This window comes from Schistocerca gregaria, chromosome 2, assembly GCF_023897955.1.
Source record: "Schistocerca gregaria isolate iqSchGreg1 chromosome 2, iqSchGreg1.2, whole genome shotgun sequence".
Lineage (NCBI taxonomy): Eukaryota > Metazoa > Arthropoda > Insecta > Orthoptera > Acrididae > Schistocerca > Schistocerca gregaria.
Genome location: NC_064921.1, coordinates 325,970,726 through 325,993,524, shown reverse-complemented (window position 1 = coordinate 325,993,524; position 22,799 = coordinate 325,970,726). Strand labels below are relative to the sequence as shown.

General features: G+C 37.2%; 1 protein-coding gene across 1 annotated transcript in view; it reads left to right on the top strand.

The window, feature by feature from the left end:
- The window catches only part of LOC126336968 (annulin), a 192,977-nt gene that overhangs the window by 156,239 nt on the left and 13,939 nt on the right, over positions 1 to 22,799 (top strand). The window contains exons 7-13 of the mRNA XM_050001179.1: positions 259 to 397; positions 4,397 to 4,678; positions 4,993 to 5,072; positions 8,691 to 8,835; positions 11,372 to 11,517; positions 14,703 to 14,863; positions 20,921 to 21,060. Of these exons, the coding sequence (XP_049857136.1) occupies positions 259 to 397; positions 4,397 to 4,678; positions 4,993 to 5,072; positions 8,691 to 8,835; positions 11,372 to 11,517; positions 14,703 to 14,863; positions 20,921 to 21,060 (1,093 nt within the window). The remainder of the gene's footprint in view (positions 1 to 258; positions 398 to 4,396; positions 4,679 to 4,992; positions 5,073 to 8,690; positions 8,836 to 11,371; positions 11,518 to 14,702; positions 14,864 to 20,920; positions 21,061 to 22,799) is intronic.

The window sequence follows — 22,799 nt, the reverse complement described above, 5'->3', positions numbered from 1 at the left end:
TTGTAGTCTGTCATAACTCTTTATACTACTACATCAAAGCAAGAATCAATTGGGGAAATTAGTAAATTATGAGACAGGCCAGTACTTATCTTCAAAATGCAAAAAGTGTGGTACCAACAGACACTTGTCTGTTGGTACTATTTGTTCAGAATAATTTTTTCTTTCTTTCATTTTGTATTTTTGCTGTCACTTATAACATCTGTAATTGGTTTACTAAGATGGTTCTCACAAATAAAGGAAACTACTACTTCTTTACAGTTTGCCGAGCACTGGGTCTACCAGCACGTACTGTAACAACATACTCAGCTGCCCATGACACCCAAAACAGTCTGACAGTTGACTATTTTGTTGATGATAAGGGTGAGATCATGGAAGAAATGAACAGTGACTCCATATGGTAAGATGGCTTTATTAAAAAGTGATAAAAAGCACTACATACAAACAATACTTTTAGTCTGTTGCAAAGAGCAATCAAATTTGACCCCACAAGTATTTTAATGAATACATGTGCACATGTCAAATATTCTTAATTATAAGTAACTTCCTGAAAAACCATTCATATTATTTGCAGTTATCTTAAATTCTTTTTAGTTTATTTTTGATTTTCTGAAAATAAACAACAGTATTTAAGTGGTATTCATGAAATATTTATATAATATTTAGTCACTATATGTTTCTAACTAGGGTAGGACATCAGGTCTTGTCAAAGTGGATGTATCTCTATTCTTAAAATTGTTCTTTTCACAGATATGCATACTCTGAAGAAAAATTCATATTTTAAAACTGTCAATATATATTTTTGTTAACTACATCTACATTTTCATAATCCATCTCAAGGCAACATATATCATTTGAGCCAAGATATATATTATCATTATTCCTCTCTTTCTTTTTTCTTTCAGTCTTACACTGACTGTAAGAAAACCATTGTCTCTATGCCTCCACACATATATCAATTGTTTCATGTTGTTCTTGTGGTCATTAACCAACATATATGTGGAGGGAATGAAGAACATATATTCTATGCTGTGGTCACAGTGATGACAAGCTTAGTGTTCCAAGAAATCCAGTTTCAACAGTCTTATGCTGCCATCATCCGACCTTATGGAACTTGTTATAAAATTCCCATATTTCTTTACATTCATTACACAACACAGCTTGTGTACCTTATAAAATATAACATATGTGTTGCAATTGAAATGATCTGTAGTGTCCCTTGAATACTGATCTTATAAGTGTACTCAGCATGATTTCACAAAAAGCGCATCACCACTCTACCAAAGATTATTTAACACCCATGTTGAGTGCATCAATTTTTAAATGCTGCTCAAAAATGTTCAGTGAGTCATTACTGGTAATAGAAGTTACGTCTTACTAGTCTCCAGAATTATCCCTTAACTTAAGAGTATGAGAACTACTGGTTGACATTATTACTTCTCCTGCAAAGATGGCAGCATATTTTCATGAATGATCTCAGTACTCGTAATGTGAAGGCTTTCATGGCCAGTGTCTTTGTTAGTTATAACTTCCGGGTTGAGAGGCTGTGGTCGCTCTGTAAAACTTCTTCTTCCTGATGTTTTGTTGCCAACTGTGGGCAACAACTTCTGAGGTGAGTCAATGACTGGATGCCTGGCCATGGAAGTCTCATTTATATAGAGTGCATAGAGGGCACCACCATACATCATTTGGGGTTGACTGTAAGTCTATCTCTGACTGATATCATTACTCTTGATTGAAGATAAACGATTGTCACATCGTTGGTGGAAAGTCGACCGCCATATCTTATCTAACTTTAAGCCTTCCTCTTTTCTATTAAAATTATGGTGGAGCTCCTCTACACATGCGTGCTTAATAATGCGATGTCCTGGCTAGCACACTTCTCTCACTAAATTTTATTCATGATCACCATCTTTAAAAACGTGTTCTGCTACAGCTGATTTGTCAGTACATCCCATTTGACAGTTCCTTCTGTGTTCTGTTAAACAGGTACTAACACTTCTTTTCATTGTTCCAATATAAACCATCCCACAACTACATGGAATTTTATACACCCCTGGAGTTGCTAAGGGGTGTTGAGTGTCTCTCACTGATCTTAAACACTCAATAATCTTCTTGGTGGGTCTAAAAATTGTTTCATTTTTTCTTCCATTTATTCATAATATTATGGACCATATTGGGAAATTACTGACCAAAGTTCAAGTTGAAATAATCTTGAGACTCACCAAGAAGATTAGCGAGTGTTTAAGATTGGCAAAAGATGCTCGACACCTCTTACCAACTCCAGGGGTGTATAAAATTCCATGTAGCTGTGGGAAGGTTTATATTGGAATTACAAAAAGAAGTGTTAATACTTGCTTAACCAAACACAAAAGGAACTTTCGACTGAGACATAACAACAAATCAGCTGTAGCGGAACATGTTTTTAAAGACGGTGATCATGAAATAAAATTTAGTGAGATGAGTGTGCTTGTCATGACACTGCATTATTATGAACACATGTATAGAGAAGCTATAGAGGTTCAGAAACACCACAATAATTTTATCAGAAAAGAGGAAGGCTTTATGTTCGATAAGACATGGTGATAGACTTTGCACCAACGATGTGACAATCGATTACCTTCAATTGAGAATAATCATGTTAGCCAGAGATATACTTACAGTCAGCCCCACATGACATTTGATGATGGCCTCTATGCACTCTATGTAAACAGTACCTCCATGGACTGACTGCCAGTCATTGACTCACCTCGGAAGATGTTGCCCGCAGTTGGCAACGAAACGTCAGGAAAAAGAAGTTTAATTGGTCGATCATGGCCTCTCAGCCTGAAAGTTTTAACTAATGGATCACAGTACTCTATTGTACATTTAGTGCTACAAACGCCAGATGGACATCATTCACACAGAAAAGTATACAGATGTTAAGGATAAACATATATGTTTTCCATCTAAAGGGCGACAAAATTATGTACACATATTCCAGGAAAATAAAAAGATGGAGACAAAATAATACTAAACTAAATGATTGTTAGTATGGGGTGGGAAAAATAAAACTGGATAAAAAATGTTTCATGAAACCCAAGTTACATAGGGAAGATGATATAAGTTGTGTAATTTACCTTAAGCTGCATGGAACATTTTCCAGTCCAGACCGTGTACATGATCATACTCATCTCAATTGATCCAACAACTACAGTTGTTAAAAATGACAACATCAGCATCAAATAAGTTTTGATAGTGTGATTTATTGCAGCATCTTCTTTAAATTTTGAGTAGCAACTGTACTTTTCGTAATATTGTTAAATTACTGCTTGAGTAACTTTGTCAATATGTTTCATGTGCTTGGTGCCTGTGCTATTTGAGTTTCTTCCCAATGCTCTGCTAATGTTTCTTCTTTGTCATGGTGCACATAGGAGTCCAGTAGATTTAAGTGCAGATAACAATTGCACCATATCCTGCTATACAGTATCCGGAACCTGTCATCGAAATAATTTCATGTAACTTGGTGTTAATGTTGTGGTGTGCCATCCTGTTAAATTAAATATCTTATAGCCATGTAACACACAAATGTTGAGTAGTATGGATGCAAACAGCATATTCAGTTTCCCTTGTCCACTTATTGTACCTGCTGTTGTGACTGTTCCAGTGACAACCCCTGGTAGCAAGCCACATTAATTCATTCTTCACAGATCTCCATTTGTGCAAAATCTGTTTATTGTCTGCACACAAATACACAAATTTAAGGTGGTTTACAGTTACATTCAAGTTTAGTTCTGCTTTGCCACATCAAATCATTATTTGTGGCAATGTCCTTACCATCTTGTACCATTTCCTGAAACAACTCACAATATTCCATCCTAAAATGTGGGCAGTTTCGATATAATGCGTGTAAAAGTCCTGTGATGTGGACTTTCTTTCTTGCAATGTATACTGATTTGATAGTTCTAGTCTCATATCACAGATTTTGGTAAAGTGAATGTGTTAAATGTTCAAATAACATAGCTGATGCAGCAGGACTTGTTGCTGTGTGAGCTCTCTCAGACACTTTATTAAAAAACTTTACTGTTTGAATGAATGTACTAATTTTTGGCACTGCTGCTAGCAAAATGTTTTAAAGAGACATCCGCTAAGATAACACCATGCTATGAATTTATGATGTATTTCTCCCCAACTTCTAAACATGTTGCACAAGTCTTACACACTACATTTCTTTTAGTGCACATTAATTACAAACAGATTACTGTATACGTGTGGACACTTGTGGGTGACAACAAATGAACTATTCTGTTACAAATGAACATTCCTCAGTTATAAATTATAGGCCATAAATTTCAGATATTTATGTAGATTATGTTGGTCATAATGGCATACAAAGTCTACATAGACATATTTTGCACAGGAACTTCCACGTATGGTCTGAAGTATGGATGGAACGTCCTGATCTGATGCCTGGAGATGGAGCCCACTATGGTGGTTGGCAGGCAGTTGATTCAACACCACAGGAACTGAGTGACAACATGTACCGCTGTGGGCCTGCTCCAGTTGTAGCTGTGAAACAGGGTGAAGTTCTTCGGCCATATGACTCTGGTTATGTGTTTGCTGAAGTCAATGCTGACAAAGTATTCTGGCGTTACAGTGGCCCAACTCAACCACTCAAATTAATTCGCAAGGACATGCTTGGGTAGGTATCTCAGCAAGGCATTTCTTTATCTTCTTTGTTTGTTGGCCATGCATATGTTTAACAATTTTAAGTACTTCAAAATGCAAATTTTACTTCATGAGATCTCCTTAGTTTGTTTTGTTAAGCTCACTTGCAACTGAGATACCAGTAACATAAAATATCAGAAAAATATGAGTTTTTTATTTTCTCTGCATGTTTGAAGAACAAATGTGATAAATGTTTGCACATGTTATGTTGACAATAATTCTCATTTAAATGTAAATTAATTAATAATCTTGCAAATACTTAAAGGACATGAAACATTTCTGTTATAGGATTGGACAAAACATCAGTACAAAAGCAGTTGGTCGCTTTCAGAGAGAGGACATCACAAACACTTACAAATATCCAGAAAGTGAGTGATCATTTTTCTTAAGCAAATCATAAAAATGTTTGTCAAACAACAGATTAAAACTTTATGTTAGACGGAGACTCAGACTGAGACCTTTGCCTTTTGTGATGAATAGTCCACAGTCTGAGACCAATACTCTATAACCATAACCAAGCATCCATCTTCTCTCTGCCAGTGCTTGGTATCTACTATTCTACTATGTGCTCTCATCTGCATTAGAGTTATATCTTAATATCAGAAAACAGAAGGAGAAATGGCATTAAAGTTAACATGGAGATGATGCAAGGTCTTCTGTTACATTTTAAAAGTTTGTTAAAGTTTTCATATTTACACCTGCACAAGAAGATTCAGTACATTCTCCTTTCTAGTCTGCACACCACCAAATTGCTACCAAAGTTCCAGGTCTTATTTGATCTCTCAACTCGTTGTCTGTAATCTACAATTTGAATTTTGCTTGATGTCTTCATTGTTAGTCCAACTCTTTATCTGCTATTACTGTGCCTCCTTTGACCTAATGTTTCTGCTTTAACATTCTTATAAAATATTTCTTGATTTTTCCACTTTTAAGTGTTACTTTTTCCTCCTCTTGAAAGAAATACCAGTTTCAAAAATTGGGTGTTCAATTTTTCTCTCCATCCTTCTTCAACATTCATATTTTTTTCTACAGCTGGGGAAAATTGTGGAGGTACGTAGACTCATTTGATCAAAGTCTCCACATGTAAAAAATTAAATAGAGGAACAAAGAAATGATATAGAATTGTGAAAGTGCAATGCAGATGTTATTGTGGAATGCTGCTATAATTTAAAAATTGCAGTAACTTGTAAATGAACTTCAGGATATTAGGCAATCCACTAGGATTTGTAGAACAATGTACACTGTTTGGTAATGAAAAGTATACTTAGAATATTTACTGCTGAACTGAATCAAAACTTTTCACTATTAGTACAACAGCAACTATCGTAAGTATATTTTTCATTACTGGTACACAACACTGACTACTGTGCTACAAAACTTTGCAGATTGACACGTGGGCTATTTAAATTATTTCATAATAACTTGATTTGATTTTTAACTCATTTGCAAAGTGTTTGCTGATATTGAATGACATGAGACATATTTGGACTAGTAGGTATTTGTCTCGGTGATTTGTAGATACTAAATACTGGCAGAGAAAAGATAAAAGTTGGGCTTAGGGTCCAAAAAATTGGGCTCAAATTGTAGAGTATTGTAAGAGGAGAATTAAGGGTGGGAGATCAGCAGTTTCTGTAGTTTCCAGTCTTCTAAATGAGTCTTCAGCAGTTACTGACAGTCTAACAACCATCAGTGCAAGAGAGTACAAAGCTCAAATGTGCCCCCTGGGTTTAATATGGTTGGTTATTTTGTTATTTAAATCAATGCCCCTCTCAGCCAATGTCTGTGATTTCCTTGAGTCATGTACGACAAGTGTCTTCATATTTGCTATTCCCACCACACATGTGAAACAATAACGTGGTCTCATATTTTTGTTGTATGATTATGAGAGAGGGAAGAGGGTGCAAGCCAGTGCCAGTACATAGCCTAATCTGCACATAGCATACTTTGTTCGAATATCACCAAAATGGCAGCCAAACACAATGGTTCCATCCAACTAAAAAATAACCTGCAACAGTGACAAATATCTTTGTTCTGAGGCAATTTGGAGGTGTCTGGAGTTCAGTCCAATCCCCAAGATTGGCATAAAGTCTTTGTCACCATCTTTCCTCAACTTGGTAACTAAATACTTCTGACAAAACTGTGCCTCAGTGACTTCAGTTTGGAGGTGGATCCGAACCTAGGGGGAGAGGATTAATTTCAGTCATTACAAAATCAAGTTAAATGAAAATCAAAATTTGCCACTTGAGTTCTCGACTGGTCTCTCATCAAGAGGATGTTTAAATCCTGTGGGCTTGGATGAGTGCACTGACTCAGTTGGGAATTCTGGGGGCCATTTTGGGTGTCATACAAATGTTGGATCCTCTTCTGAGATAACTTGCCCAACAACTGTTGTAACTGGTCATCAATATCCTTATTACAAGTGACTCTTTGATCACAGCATTTGCAGCAAGAGCTCTGCAAACAGTTGAATTTTGAACCAATTTTATTAAGGTACTTCCAGGTTTGTTGTTTGTAGCTACATCATCAGGTGGATATAAAAATTGAAATGTGATAAACAACATAGTGAGAATGTAGAAGGCCCAACCTTCATAGTTAAAATGACAACGTCTATAGGGCTGACAGTCAATGTATAAAACGTTGGTGATGGAAAACATCCAATGCCACGTAAGAAGGACATGCCAACAGGTCAGCACAAAACAGAACCACACAGGTGAGCTGCAGCAACAGCCAGCCAGACTGTGTCACTTGTGGTTGCTGCAGCTCACCTGTGTGGTTCTGTTTTGTGCTGACCTGTTGGCATGTCATTCTTATGTGGCACTGGATGTTTTCCATCACCAACTTTTTATGGTTCAAAATTCAGCTGTTTGCAGAGCTCTTGATGCAGACTGTACTACCACAGCTGCAGATGCTGTTATTGCAGGTAAAGGCTCCAGAAAGGCATGTTAGAAATAAGGTAAACCTGTTATCAAACCAAAGGTTGGTTTGAGCACAACAGTGCTTTACTAGACTTGGTCCTACTGAAGGCAATATGTCTTAACCTTCCTTCAGCCTATGAACTGCCTTACACTGTCAGATAAAGGGAGGACCTATGATTTAATGCAGCTTCTGAACCATGGGCAATATTGCCATATAGAACAGAAATAAATCTCTGAGTTAGGTGAAAGAAGCATCAGGTGGCTGAAAAACTCATAGGACCAACTGATAATTGCATCCTGAACCTTTAGAATTATAGTCTGGCACTTCTCCACTCAGTTACCAAGTCACATTATATAATACTGCCAGGTTATTAATAAGCTATGAAAGAAGATGCCTTTCACTAACACTTCTAACAGGAAGAATGGATACTGCACAGCAGATACCTGGAGGTCATCCTATACTAGAAACAGTGCATTATTTAAGACTTTCAATTATCCATTGCCATTCTCCCTTGTAAGTGTTTGTTTCCAAGTGTATGGCCCTTAATTTGTGATATGTCTGCTTGTGTCTGTGTATGTGCGGATGGATATGTGTGTGTGTGTGCGAGTGTACACCTGTCCTTTTTTTCCCCTAAAGGAAGTCTTTCCGCTCCCGGGATTGGAATGACTCCTTACCCTCTCCCTTAAAACCCACATCCTTTCATTTTTCCCTCTCCTTCCCTCTTTCCTGAGGAAGCAACTGCCAGTTGCGAAAGCTTGTAATTCTGTGTGTGTGTTTGTGTGTTTTGTTCATGTGCCTGTCTGCCGGCGCTTTCCCGCTTGGTAAGTCTTGGAATCTTTGTTTTTAATATATTTTTCCCATGTGGAAGTTTCTTTCTGTTTTATTTACATCGTCATTAATTTGAACCCAACAATTAAGTATCTCAAATTTCATAGAAATACCCACTATCATAATTTAAATAATCCCTTACTCTTTATTATTATTTTAGATTTCTGTCAAAAGGAAGACACCACTTTTTGTTTATTTTATTTAATATTTTTAACATAACTATTCATTCTCTAATTTTTCAGAGAGTGTTGAAGAGCGTGCTGCTATGCTGAAGGCACTAAGGCAGAGTGAAAGTCTTTTCAGCAGATATTACCTCAATGAAGACTTTAATGACATACATTTCAATTTTGAGCTAAGGGATGATATTGTAATTGGCTCACCATTCAGGTAATATTGCTCATCCTTCAGTATGGTTATTCACCAGATTTGTTCATTCTAAAAGAACAGAAAATTGAGCTGTCACATATTTAAATACTCACATATGCACATATTCACACATGCCGGCCGCAATGGCCGTGCGGTTCTAGGCACTTCAGTCCGGAACCGCGTGACTGCTACGGTCACAGGTTCGAATCCTGCCTCGGGCATGGATGTGTGTGATGTCCTTAGGTTAGTTAGGTTTAAGTAGCTCTAAGTTCTAGGGGACTGATGACCTCAGATGTTGAGTCCCATAGTGCTCAGAGCCATTCACATGCACAGTAACACTAATAGGAAATAACAATTATAGAAAGCATAGCGTTGATGTATACAACTGCTTAAAGGCAGCTTTAAAAGTTGAAGTTATTATCTGATCTGAATAGAGCATTATTAAACAGCAAGTGGTTGTATAATAATTCAAGTGGAAGAAAAAGTTAAGATCAGAGGCTAAGGAAGGAACTAAAGGTGTTTCAATTTGAAGACTTTTTCTCATATCACTGACTACAAACACAAGAGTGATACAGATAGATTTCTTCCAGTAGCTAAAAACTCTATCATATTTTTAGTTGTCACTTAAAGAAAATTATCTTCAAGATAAAGGTATAAAAAAGTTATGAATAATAGTGGTTCAATATAAATAAAAGAAAAAGACTGAGGGGAACAAAATATTTCACAATTAGAAGTTCCTTCATTCAACAAAAATGAAGGAAAGAGCATGAACAAGGGAAACTGTTCAAGGACCAATGCATTGTACACAGAAACACATAATGGGACACACCATTCACACAAGCTCTTGTTGCATTTCTTTTGCTAGGAAAGTGGTACTCCATGCATTAGTCCATGGAGTAGTTGCCTTTTCCTTACTTTTACAAGTCTCCATTCTAGGACCAGTTCTGTTTCTGCTCTTTGTAAATGACTTGGAACTGACTATCCCATGCCGTAATTACATAAAATTTCTGGATGACACAAATGTGATAGTAAAAGGAAGGACCAAAGAAGAATTATTACATGAGATTAAAAATTGTACCACCCAAATTACAGACTGGTTTTCTGGAAACAGCTTAATAATAAACACAGAAAAAACAGTTACAATGCATATACACACAGTGCAAAATAAATGTTCACTAGCGCCAGACATAGAGAATTGTAAGAACCATAGAAAATGCTGCATCAAGAAGCTCATGCAAGCTCTTATTCAAGAAACTACATATCCTTCCACTACCATGTTTGTATACTTTACAAGTAATCATATAATAAGCTACCTGCAAGCATTAAAACAATAAAAGACACTTCAAAATTTAAAACTGCTGTCCATAAATATTTATTGCAAAAATGTTATTATAGTGTAGATGAATATCTTGAAACATAAAAATTTATTGACAAATACTAAAAAAGAAACATTAAATTACTTGGATTAAATATATTGTATGGAAGATGAACCTTCAGTTGTGATAATATTAAGCCTAAATCAATGTAAATATTCTTGTATGATTTAAAATCATGTATTGTAAATCACAATGACTTCTCCAATATCATATTGTATACCTTGTACCACAAATGATCAAATCAGGAATTTCAGTTGTTGTTATGAAACCATTCAAGGTTTACAGACTGAAGTCCTGTAAGTGATTTAACTGTATATTTACCTCCCATTCTGGCCAGTTGAGTCTTGTTGATGTAGGGTCATTGATGACTTTTTATAACTCTATTTCTGCAACATTTTCTTCTCATTATATGGATGAAAATGATTTACTCAAAAAGACACAGTTTCTTACATTCATTCTTTGTTTACAAGTGTGGTACAATTTGGTAAGAAGTTATTTTATCTAAGTCTATATTGTTTTTACTCTATCCAGATTGTCCTTTGGACTGATAACTTCATCTTCAGGATAACACATGGTCCATTTGTTTATCCTCTGCATGTAGATCTCCAGTGGTATTCATCATATTAATAGCTTCATAAGACAAAGAAATATGTGCAGAACTGTGACATAATATTAAACACATTATTAGAATATTAGCATTTTATTGCCTTGTCACGTAATTACAGCCAGAATCATTGACACTACAGCTTAGTTTCTTGTTTTCCCTCCTCTTTTTTTTCCCCAAATGGTAACATATAACTTAATTGTCCTGTAAATATGTTCATAACAGACTCTGTTTAATTACTACTTCTATTAATTGTTGCTTTCTAAATTTTGTATTTTTTGAAAATATACATTTCTATTTTTACATTTTCAATTGGAATAAATGGTAATGGGTAGTATTATGTGAATCTCGATATTTACCAATACTTTCAATCAACAGATAGTTCTGTGATAGAATAGATTTCAAATCATAGTCTCTGTGCAGTAAATCTGTTACATTTCATTCCAGAACATACTTACACTGCTTGATAATCACAATAAATTTGTGGTGGTACAAATAAATCATTAGCATTACTTATATTTCAGTATCATCTCACATAATACAGATTTCTAATACTTTACCATTCTATCCCATGTAGTGTTGTGGTTGTCATGAAGAACAGGAGCAATCAACAGGATTATACAGTTACTGTCCTGTTGCGAGTTGACACAGTGCTTTACACTGGCCATGTGAAGGATGGAGTAAAGAAAGAGAAGGTTGAGCGTTTAATCAAGGCTGGAGCTGGTAAGTAACAATCAAGAACATAATATTATTGCTTATATTTGTATCATTGAAGACTAATAATCTAGTTGTTTGGCACAAGGAGCTCAACCTAGCCTACTGTGACCATTTTTATGACATATGGTCATCAAACACAGACAATCTAAATTTCATTTCTACAATGATTTCCAACAGAATAATCAGGGTGTCCCATGAGGAATGGTCAGTAGTCAAGGATGTGACAGGGAAGATTATTTGAAGCAAAAAACTTATTCTCAATGGATTTCCAGATAAAACACATTTTTAAAAAATTTTAACACCTTGAGGACATTCCTTTGGCCACATTGACTGCAATGTATTTCCAGCATGACAGAGCCCCTCCAAATTTTACCAGACATATAAGGGAACATCTCAGCTGCATTTACCCTAATTGCTGCATTAGTGGTGGCAGTACAATTAACTGGCCACCAAGATTGCTAGGCCTTAGGCCATTAGGTTTTGGGTTATGAGATTGGACGAAGACTGAGCTGCATTTATGAAAAGTGAATATGGTACATGAACTGCCTGGTCACATCATGGAAGCTGCTGCATTTGTTAGGGAACATGCAGAAACTCTCAGAAAAGGAACACAATACGCCCAAGAGGGCACAAATGCAATGAAATTGACAGTAGGAATTTAGAACATTTATTGTGAACTGTACAAAAGCTGTAATACTGGAGGTTAATATGTTAAAAATACATATTTTTCACTTGATACATTGTGAAATGCACATTGTAATACTTACTAACTGTTGTGCAAGTGTATGTGTGTAAAACTGACAATGTATTGAATGATACAGAAAACAAATAACAATATGCATTAAATGTGTCTTACCTCAGAAAACATTCAGAATTGGAAATATGTCCATATGAATTTTTTGCTGCAAATGGTATTCCTGTTGTCCCCCTAATTGTCGAACATTCCTCTGGGAACACCAGTATAAATTAAAAGTTTTTCCTCATAAGTGTATCTGGCTAGTTCTTTTTTGGATGTTATTGTCAAAATATTTTGGTGATATGTCACAATCATCATTATTATTGTCTTCATATGGTAACAAATGAGGTAAAAAAACAACCATCCTACAGCACATCCAATTAATTATCAGTCTAGTGATAATGACATTTACCCTGTGCTGTTTAAGATCTTCCTGGCGTAAAAACAGTTTGAAAGATGCATGGGCATGCTGCTGTTGTAGAAACTATACAATAATTCAGTGAGGTCAATGTTCATAAACTTTAGGTGTCTCTGTGCGAAGTAGCTTCCTAGAAAATAGCAAACACCAGGATGATGGAAGGGTCTTTAATCTTATCAGAGGAGAAATTGACTTCAAGAGCCTCTTACCAGAGAAAAGAGATGTGCAGGAACCCTGGGCACAAATTGCAAATACCAGCATTTGCAACTTAATATTTTGTTGACACCTGGTCTATCTACCCTAGATTCAAGACCCCCTGCCCCTCACCCAGTTTGTGTATTCTCACCAGATTTGTTTTTCTTCAACTGATGATGTCCTAACACTGTTAGTATTGATTCTCACATTGTGCTGAGGTATGCTGTCTCTGTTGATTGCATTATTAACTCCACATATTTTGAACAGCTCTTTAATTACAAGTCTAATGGGTCAAGGGAGGTGAAAGTATCTTGGTCTTTCTGCAGTTCATATAATTTCCCATTTCTAGGTAGTTGCCAGCAACAGCAGATTGTTTTGCTGGATCTAGTCTATTGTGATGTCAATGTTCATCACATTTGTCTATAAGAGTGCGGCAAATCAGAAGAATATATGACATCCAACAACGATGTGGAATCTTGTATATTCCTGTTGTCTTTTACAGAAGCCACAATCATTTTCACCTCTGTTGAAGGACAGAATACACATTTGATTGATGTTTCTTGACTTACAACCATTGTAATAAGGCATGAAAGGGTCCTGGTTGAATTTTCTATATCTTCTGGCTGCTCATGATGATTAAACATGCTTATCAAAATGTGGTGTTGTCCTCATCATTTCATCATTGTCATTGTCATCACCATCATTCATGACAGTGGCCAGAGTGGACTGTGTAGAAGTTGGGACTTTGTACGAGTGCTGATGACTGCACAGTTGAGTGCCCCCCAAACCAAACATCATCATCATCATCATCATCACTATCAAAATGTGGTTAGTAAGCGTGTTTTTCATTTATTCTGAATTTCTATGTATTCCAGTTTTCTTTCTTATGTGTACAAGCAACTTGATGTTGAGTTTTCATATGCATACTACATGCTGCTCTCTCTCTCTCTCTCTAGACAAAGCTGCAAAGTTAATGTAGAAAACAGTTTTATGGCACATTCTTTGGTAATCAGTTTCATAGTCCAACCACAGCTGATTTCTGTATGTATCCATTTAACCAATTAACCAGGTACTGAATAGACATGTGGCTTTAATAATTCTAGGACCCATATTTAAGAACTCTCCTCCAAAATAAAGTTTTAAGACTACACATGTCCATGTGATTACATAATTCCTCTCTCCCCAAATGTGCAGCCTCTAATGTATCTTCCCTCATAGTTATCTCCCTTTGTCCACATGACTTGAAATCTGCATAACTTGTCCCTTCTTTCAAACATTCCCCAGCCTATCCCTCTCTCATCCCTCATGAAGGAACTGGTGGTTTCAAATCCTGGAATACACTATTCAGGTAAGTATTTGTCAGTCATTGTATCTCCTTGAGCCACACATATAATTTCTCATTTTTATGGTCATTTTCATTTCCATTCTGAGAAACGTACCTTGTCTATCATTTTGAGAACAATACACAATAACCCAAATTCCTTTCATTAATGGACTCATTGAGTGCGCATAAAAGAAGGAGAATAGATTAGTCATTGTTAGCAGTTCCTATCATTATTATTTCATTAATGGTATTGCATTTTCTGCTGATGAAATTCTTCTTGAATTCACTGCAATTACGTGAGTTGTGTGTTTGTTTTTATATAACTACCTCATAGAGTAGCTTTTACAGTTTTCTCCACTGTTAGTCATCTCTCAAATAAAAAATTTCATTTTAGCTTTCCAATGGAATATTTTAAGGTATGTGCAAATAACAAAAATGAGAAATACTTCTTCAACACTTACATTAGCAACAAATGTGAAAAGTTCTATCAGTACCATTTTAAAACCATTTTGTTTCAGTTGAGGAAGTAAGGATAGATGTGGCATATGAGGATTATTACAAACACCTGGTGGATCAGTGTGCATTCAATATTGCCTGTCTTGCCACTGTTCATGACACAAAGTATGAATATTTTGCCCAGGATGACTTCCGTGTCCGTAAGCCTGACATTAAGATTAAGGTAATGTATGTCTTTAATTTGTTGCTAGTGTAATATTTGAGACTGCTAAAAGTTCAATTTTTTAGTCACACTGTATGTAAAATGAACAAAGAAAATTATGATAAATTTAATACCAACTATAGTGGCCCTTATGAAATGCAAAGCTACACACATCAGAAAGCTGATGTATTCTGATGATCCAGATATAGCACAAAGTAAAAAGTAATTCATCTGGCAGTGGAAAGCCCAGAATGAAGTAACAACAATTAGTAAGCATGTATTGCTACACACTGTAAAGAGGAGGTACTGAGTCACAGACAGGTACAGTGGAAACAAATGCTAAACTATTAAGGCTTTTGGGTAAAGTCCTTTTGCAGTAGAAAACACACACACACATTTCCTCAGTTCACACAAACAAGGCCTATGTCTCAGGGTGCTACAGACCAATTGCAACTGTGTGTGTATCGAGTAGCAATCTGCTGGGATGGAAGGTGGGGTTCAGAAGGAGGCATGAGGTGGAGAGGGGAGGGACAGTAGGGTACATGTTAGAGAAGACACTTGCACAGGGTGGTGTGGCATGCATGTACTTACACAGGACAGTGCTGTTAAGTGCAGTGTTAGGTGGCTGTGCTGGGAAGGGCAGCAGAGGGGGGGGGGGGGGGGGAGAGGGGGGAGGAAGGAGTGAGGAGAAGCAGAGAAGGGAAGGGACTTGCAAGTATGTTGGCAGGATGGAAGACATGTGTCATGTCTAGTGCTGAAGTGTGAAGTAGGAAGAAGATATGTAGGTGGGAGACAGGGATGAGCAAAGATTTAGGTCGGGGGGGGGGGGGGTTAAGGGAATGGAGTATACATTGTAGTGAGAGTACAGTTCACAAAAACTGGTGCTGGTAGTAATAAAACAGGTGGGATGGGCTGTAAAGCCTATATAAAGGACACCAACCATTTCTGCCACTGACTCTCAACAGTCCCTGTTCTTTTATCATGCTTGTTACTAACAGTGCCACCTCCCTCTACACTAACATTCCCAATGCTCATCCCATGTTGCTGTTGAATACTTGTTTTTTCAATGCTCAACTGGCTCCAGACTGCTATCCAGTGGCGCCTCATGAATATACACTCTGGGTGATCACAAATTTTTAGATTCAGATAAATGTGAGAGTGTGAAATTACTAGCATCTGTGGTATAACAGTTATGCTTATCGTCAAATTTATGCAACTACAGACACTACCAATAATAATAACAACAATAATAATAATATAATAATAATAATAATAATAATAATAATAATAATAATTAGATGCATAACTTATATGACAAAAGAAATAATGGTTTTTGTGAAATTTTGTTGTTTTATACATAAGTACAGTTCAGGACAATAAGAAAATAATGTGTAAGCTTTCCCAACTGTCCATTTTGTTCGGACAAATGCACAAGATCCCTGACAGATGTATTAGTTCACGAATTTACTTCCAGGCTGAAATCAGATTTTCTTATGCTACACCCATCCAAGAAGTAGTGCTGACTACTGATTTACTTGTTAAATGTTTGCTAGTCACCACTTATTTGATTTTGTCACCCTCCCAAAGGATCTGTTCTCAGAGGCCCTAGTTCCTTTGAGTCTAACTTTTCCTGGTGATTTACTTATCTGTTCCCAGAGTGAGGTTTTCACTCTGCAGAGGAGTGTGCACTGATATGAAACTTCCTAGCAGATTAAAACTACGTGTCAGACCAAGATTCGAACTGGGATGTATGCCTTTTGTGGGCCAGTGCTCTACCAACTCATTTACCCAAGCACAACTCACGATCCATCCCACAGCTTTAATTTTCCAGTAGCATTTAAAATAGACTCAACATAGTTCATGTTTACACTGCACATGAAAGCTGATTCCCACAAACTGAACAACCAAACACAAAGTGCTGTATATGGAAATGATACAACTCAAGTAGTAATGTCTACCAACAAACTTGTCTACCAACCAACACTTGACTAGAATACAAATGAAACACTAAGATCTATAAGGGCCTAAAGCACACCACCATTGATCCCACATTTAAGTAAATATCAGAGAAACCAATGTTACAGCTTTTTGTGAATTTTCATACGTACATTGTTGGTCTACAGCACCAATAAACCTGACTCACCATAAGATCAACAGATTTCGTAACCATGAATAAACATTACAGTCTCACAATTGATGATGATGTGCTTTAGGCCCTTATGTCCCAACCAGTTCTTTTTCCTTTCTCTTACAACCTTCAGCAAACATCTTCTCTCACCAACCCTTTCCAATATTCTTTCATTACTCACTATTTCCACCCAGCTTATTCTCTCCATTCTCCTCCGCATCCACATCTCAAATACTTCTAACCTTTTTTCATCCTCTCATCTCAGCGTCCATGTTTCTGCCCCATATAGTGCCACACTCCAGACAAAACATTTGCCAAGCCTTTTCCTTAGGTCTTTATCTAATTTGTCACATAAGAGTCTCCTCTCTCTGTTGAATGCCTCATTCACTGTGGCCGTTTGAGTTTTCACTTCCTGGTGACATCTCAAGTCTTCAGTTATTGTGCTTCCAAGATATTTAAATGCTGTTACTTGGCTAATGGTATTAATATTGGACAGTCTGCATCTTGTATTGATGACCATACTCTTTGGTTTTCCTGTGTTTATTTACATCTCATATTCCATATATGCTTTATTCAGATCTTTCAGCATATTATTCACTGTCCATTCACTTTCTTCCACTAACACCATGTCATCAGCAAATCTTATACATTCTATTCTCCTTCCACCAATACACATTCCTCTTTTACTATCTAAGCCTTTTGCATTAATCTCTTTAAGGTAAGAGTTAAACAACAGTGGGGAAACACAACAACCCTGTCTAACACCTCATCCAGTGCTGCTTCCTTCTGACATGTCATTTCCAATCCTTATCCTTACTTTCTGGTGTAAATATAGATTCTATATCAGTTGTCTCTCTTTCCAGTCTACTCCTTTCCTCTTCAAAATATCCATCAGCTTGTTCCACTTAACTCTGTCGAAAGCCTTTTCTAATTCTGTAAAAACAGCAAAGATTTCTCTACATTTTTCCAATATATATCTTTCCCCTATAGTTTTTAACAGGCCAGTAGCATCTCTTGTTCCTTTTCCTCTTCTAAATCTGAACTGCTCCTCTGCAATTCCTTCTATTCAACAATCTCAGCAAGACTTTAGCTGCATGAGAAATCAGACAAAATAGGTTTCCTGTCAGTACAACTTTAACATACTTTGACATCTGGTCTAATTTTACTGCAGTATATAGTGAGTGAATTAGCATATCTGAGAAGTGTGCTATCATATAGCACGATTTATGCCAAACAAACTGAGATAAAAGTCTGCTGCAGTGTGCTACACCTCATGGCACTGACATAAAGTTCTAATTGAGTGCCATGTGCATTGTTTATAAAATCTGTTTGTACTTGGTCCATAAGGCAATTACATCATGCAAGTTGCAAATGTGCAAATGTTCCTTAAAACAAGTACAACTGAAGGTGTGCTCATGACTCCAATGTCAAATTTCATGGAGTGTAGAGGAGCAGCAGCATAGTAGCTTTAAGTGTGGTATCTTTCAGATTGGAGCATCTATGTTATGTTTAACAGCATTCAAAGAAAAACAGACAATAAATCCACAAGGTGTCAAAAGTTAGGGTGTTCACATGCTCTTTTGCTCTTACACAGTAGCTGCCATTATAGCTATCTCCTTCCTGGTCACTATGGTCAACTACATCCTCACCCACAATTAATTCTCCTTTGAAGGAATTGGCTACAAAAAATCCATGGTATAGCAAAGGGCAGCCATACAGCATCATTCTGCGCCATTCTATTCACGGAGTATCTGGAGGAACTCTTCCTAGACACCCAGAATTGTAAACCCCTCTCCTGGTTCAGTTTCATTATTGACATTTTTGTGATGTGAACAGAATCTCTATACCTTCACCCCCATTCATTTCACCTGGCCCTTCTTAACTTCAAAAGCCACCTTCTTTGATGGTGACCTCCACCTCAAGGGTGGCTACATCATTATCTCCTTCCACATCAAACCTACGACCACCTTGACAGCTGCCAACCATTCCATACCAAGAAGTTTCTTCTAAATTGCTTAGCCACCTGTCTACATCACATCTGTAGTGATGAGCTTCCTATCTCCAAATATGTCAGTGGTCACATGCACACTTTTGCAGACTGAAATTACCCTTCCAGCCTTGTTCAGAAACATATCTCTCATGCCTTCTCTCTCCAGTCACTTATCATCTCCCATATACCCACCATCCAGTTGCTACAAAAAAAGCGTGCTTCTCATGACTCTGTACCATCCAGGACTGGAGCAACTGAATCTCATTCTATATGTGAATTTTGACATGCCCCGAAATGAGGAACATCCTCCCCACTATCCTGTCCACAGTTCCGAAAGTGGTATTCCATCACCCACTGAACATACACAGTATCCTTGTCTGCCCCTATTCCACACCTGCTCCCAACCCCTGCCTCATGGCTCATAACATGCAATAGACCTACTACTATCACCTACTCCAGTCCAATTACAGGCACCTCCTAGCCCATCAAAGGGAGCAGCTATGTGACAAACAATCTATGCTGAAGCCATTGTGCCAGTTTTTATGTGGGCATGGCTACTAACAAGATGTCTGTTCAAATGAATAGCCATTGCCAAAATGTGTCTAAGAGAAAGCTGGACCACCCAGTTGCTGAACATTCTGCCCAACATGATGTGCTTCATTTTAATGACTCCTTTACAGCTATCTGGATTATTCCTACTGGTACCACCTTTTCTGAACTGCTCAGATGGATACTCCTCTATAACATATCCTTTGGTCCTGTAATCTCATTGGTCTGAAGCTTCACTAGTCCCTGTCTCTCACATATCTATCCGCTTCCCTGCTCCCACTCCAGTTCTCCATATGTCTTCTATCCCACCAGTGCACCTACAAGTCCTTTTTCTCTTCTCTACTTCTTCTCTCTCTACTCTGCCTTACTCCCAATCCCCCCCACCAGCACAGCCTCCCAACACTACACCTAACAGCCCTATGCTATTCCCTCAAGCCCATGTAGACCTCCAGGCAGCACTAGCACCTCACCCACCCATACTCTACTGTCCCTCTTTCTCCCAGCCTCTTGGCTGCTCCTTACTCCATTCCAGAAGATTGCTGGTGACAGATACAGTTGCAGCTGAGAGATAAGAGGGAAATTCTGTTCTCAGTAAGTAAAAAATAAAGCATCAATATGAGCACCACAATCCTCCATGACCCTACAATTGAGCTGCCTAGTTCTCATGTTATGCTGGCCTGTGAAACACTCCACCCAGCAGTTGTAGTGACCATTAAATGAACTGGCATTTTTCATATTAAGAACTTATTTCAGGAACAAAGTTGCATTGCCATATGTTCAACTACAGAATGAATCCAAACCATTTGATTTTACAGAATGATTACTTAGAAAAAAATCTGATGAAGTTAGATTCAAATGTCCCAGAAAAATTATCTTGTTCATGATGCTCACTTTTAAAAAAGCAACACTTACTTTTAGTTCTCACTAGCCATTGTTTTATTGTGAGGTATTCAGTGATAAGATAACTACTATTTGTTCCACACATCACAGGGCTCTTAGCACCTGTATTCCATGTGAAACTTCCTGACACATTGATTGTGTTTGCTGGAAGTGCATTTGAACATAGAGCCCTACTTTCACAGGCAAAGTAAAGTCTGGGTTCTCGTTCTGGCCTGGCACAAGTTTCATTCCTTTAGGAAATTTCACAATAGCTCACACTCTGCTGTAGAATGAGAGATTCATTCTGGAATATACAATGCTTTGTAAACCACAGAAAAAGCAAATATGCTGCCAGCTGCCACATGAAGTTATTCAGTTATTTTTCAAAATATAAGAATTAAAGTTTAACTTCTTTCATCAATGCATGTATTGATCCAAAACAAAATGAATTAAATTCATATATGTGCTGCTTTTGCTCCGTATGATTTGTGTAGTTTCAACATTTTTAATACAATCTCCTTTTTTTCTACAGTTGGAAGGTGAACCTGTACAAGGTCAAGAGATGTCTGCTGTCGCAACTTTGAAGAACCCATTGCCAATACCAGTGAAGAAAGGACAGTTCTTGATTGAAGGCCCTGGAATAGCTAAAACACAGAAGATAAAACTTTCCCAGTACGTATTTAAGTATGACGATACTTCGTCATATGATTTGCATTTGAAATTTTTAATTAGAAATTTTTTACTTAACTTTGAACATATCAGTGTGAAACTGTACACTGTTGCCCAGGCAGGAAGTATGAAATATTTGTTTAATTCATATAATAATAAAAATTTAACTTGAAATGTAAAAGATGAATCAAGACACACCATTACACACAATGCATTCAACAGTGTACTTGGATATATTATTGTAGTTAGAGCTAAAAAAAGATTGATAGTTAATATCTAACTCAAAACAAAAGAGGTAACGGTTAAAAACACACAAATGTACATTTCTGATACTGCACTTCAATGGGTCATATAAGAATTATGTTGCCCATCCCTTGTACTTCCTTTGGACTATGTAATCTATTAATAGTTTTGGGAAGAAAGTTCCAGGAATGTGTGTCAACCTAAATTAATCTCTTTCCCATATCATTCTAAATCACAACAGACCACATATAATTCATTCATTTGTTCATTTAACTATAATCTTCCTCATTAGACAAGTAAAACTTTCCTTTACTATGTAAGTAATTCTTTTGAATTTTCACTCCTTATTAAGAGTCATATTTGCAGTTGGAGTTATGCACATCAGCCTGTCAACTGGCAGTGTAGCTATTGCAGTAACACTAGAAACATTTATATTATACTTTCAAACTTTTTATACATTTTTAGGGAAGTTCGGGTGTAGTGTAAATACTTATGCATAAAGGAGACCACTCACCAAAAAGCAGGAGCACTGAACATAAGTTCAAAAAAAGAAACAAAACTTGCTAACTTTTGGAGTAACCCTTTTCCGGGCTAGAGTAAAAACACGTGCACATACACAAAAATATATTTACCTATGCCTCTATGTGGCACCAAACTCCTCTCCCTGCATCCACCTCTCTCTTCTTCTACCCATGCTACCCTAGTTCACCTGTCAGAATGCAGTACCAGCATTGTGTGTCTAGCCAGCACCACACAGAGGCACAGACATGTGCATACAAGTGTGTTTGCATGTCTGCGTGTTTGCGCGCACGTGCATTCGTGTGTGTGTGTGTGTGTGTGTGTGTGTGTGTGTGTGTGTGGTGTGGATGTGTGCGAACAGAAGAATAGCTCTCATTTAGTAATAACATGAGCAGACAAGGGAAATGCGACTGTTGTGTTGGGCATGGAAGATTATAATAAACAAATGAAGGATCTTCTGAATGAACCAATTTGTAAGAAGCTTAAGGGAGAGCTAATGGCCAAGATAATCACATTGACGCAAACACTGCCAAAGCAAACTAGAAAGAATTTTGATATGGCCAGAGGACTCATTCCATAAGTTCCACAGGCACGAAGGATATATATGGTGTACTGAAGGTCCATAAAGAGGCATTTCCTTTGCAACCGACTGTAAGTACCATTAATTCAACAACATATAGTCTAGCGAAGGAACTGGGTCCAAAGCTCCAACATTTGGTGAGCCACATAAATTTGTATGTTCAGGACTCCATCCATTTTGTTGAACTTTTAAATCAAAAGTGTATCTTTGCCACAGTCCTGATGGTTAGCTTTGACATGAAATCTTTATTCACAAATGTACCAGTACAAGGCACAATGAACATCTTAGAGGAACGTGTGGCACCCAATATCTGCGAGCTAGTGCACCACTGTTCAACGATCACCTATCTCAGGTGGAATGGGGAATTCTATGAAGAGCCAGATGGTGTAGCTGTGGTCTC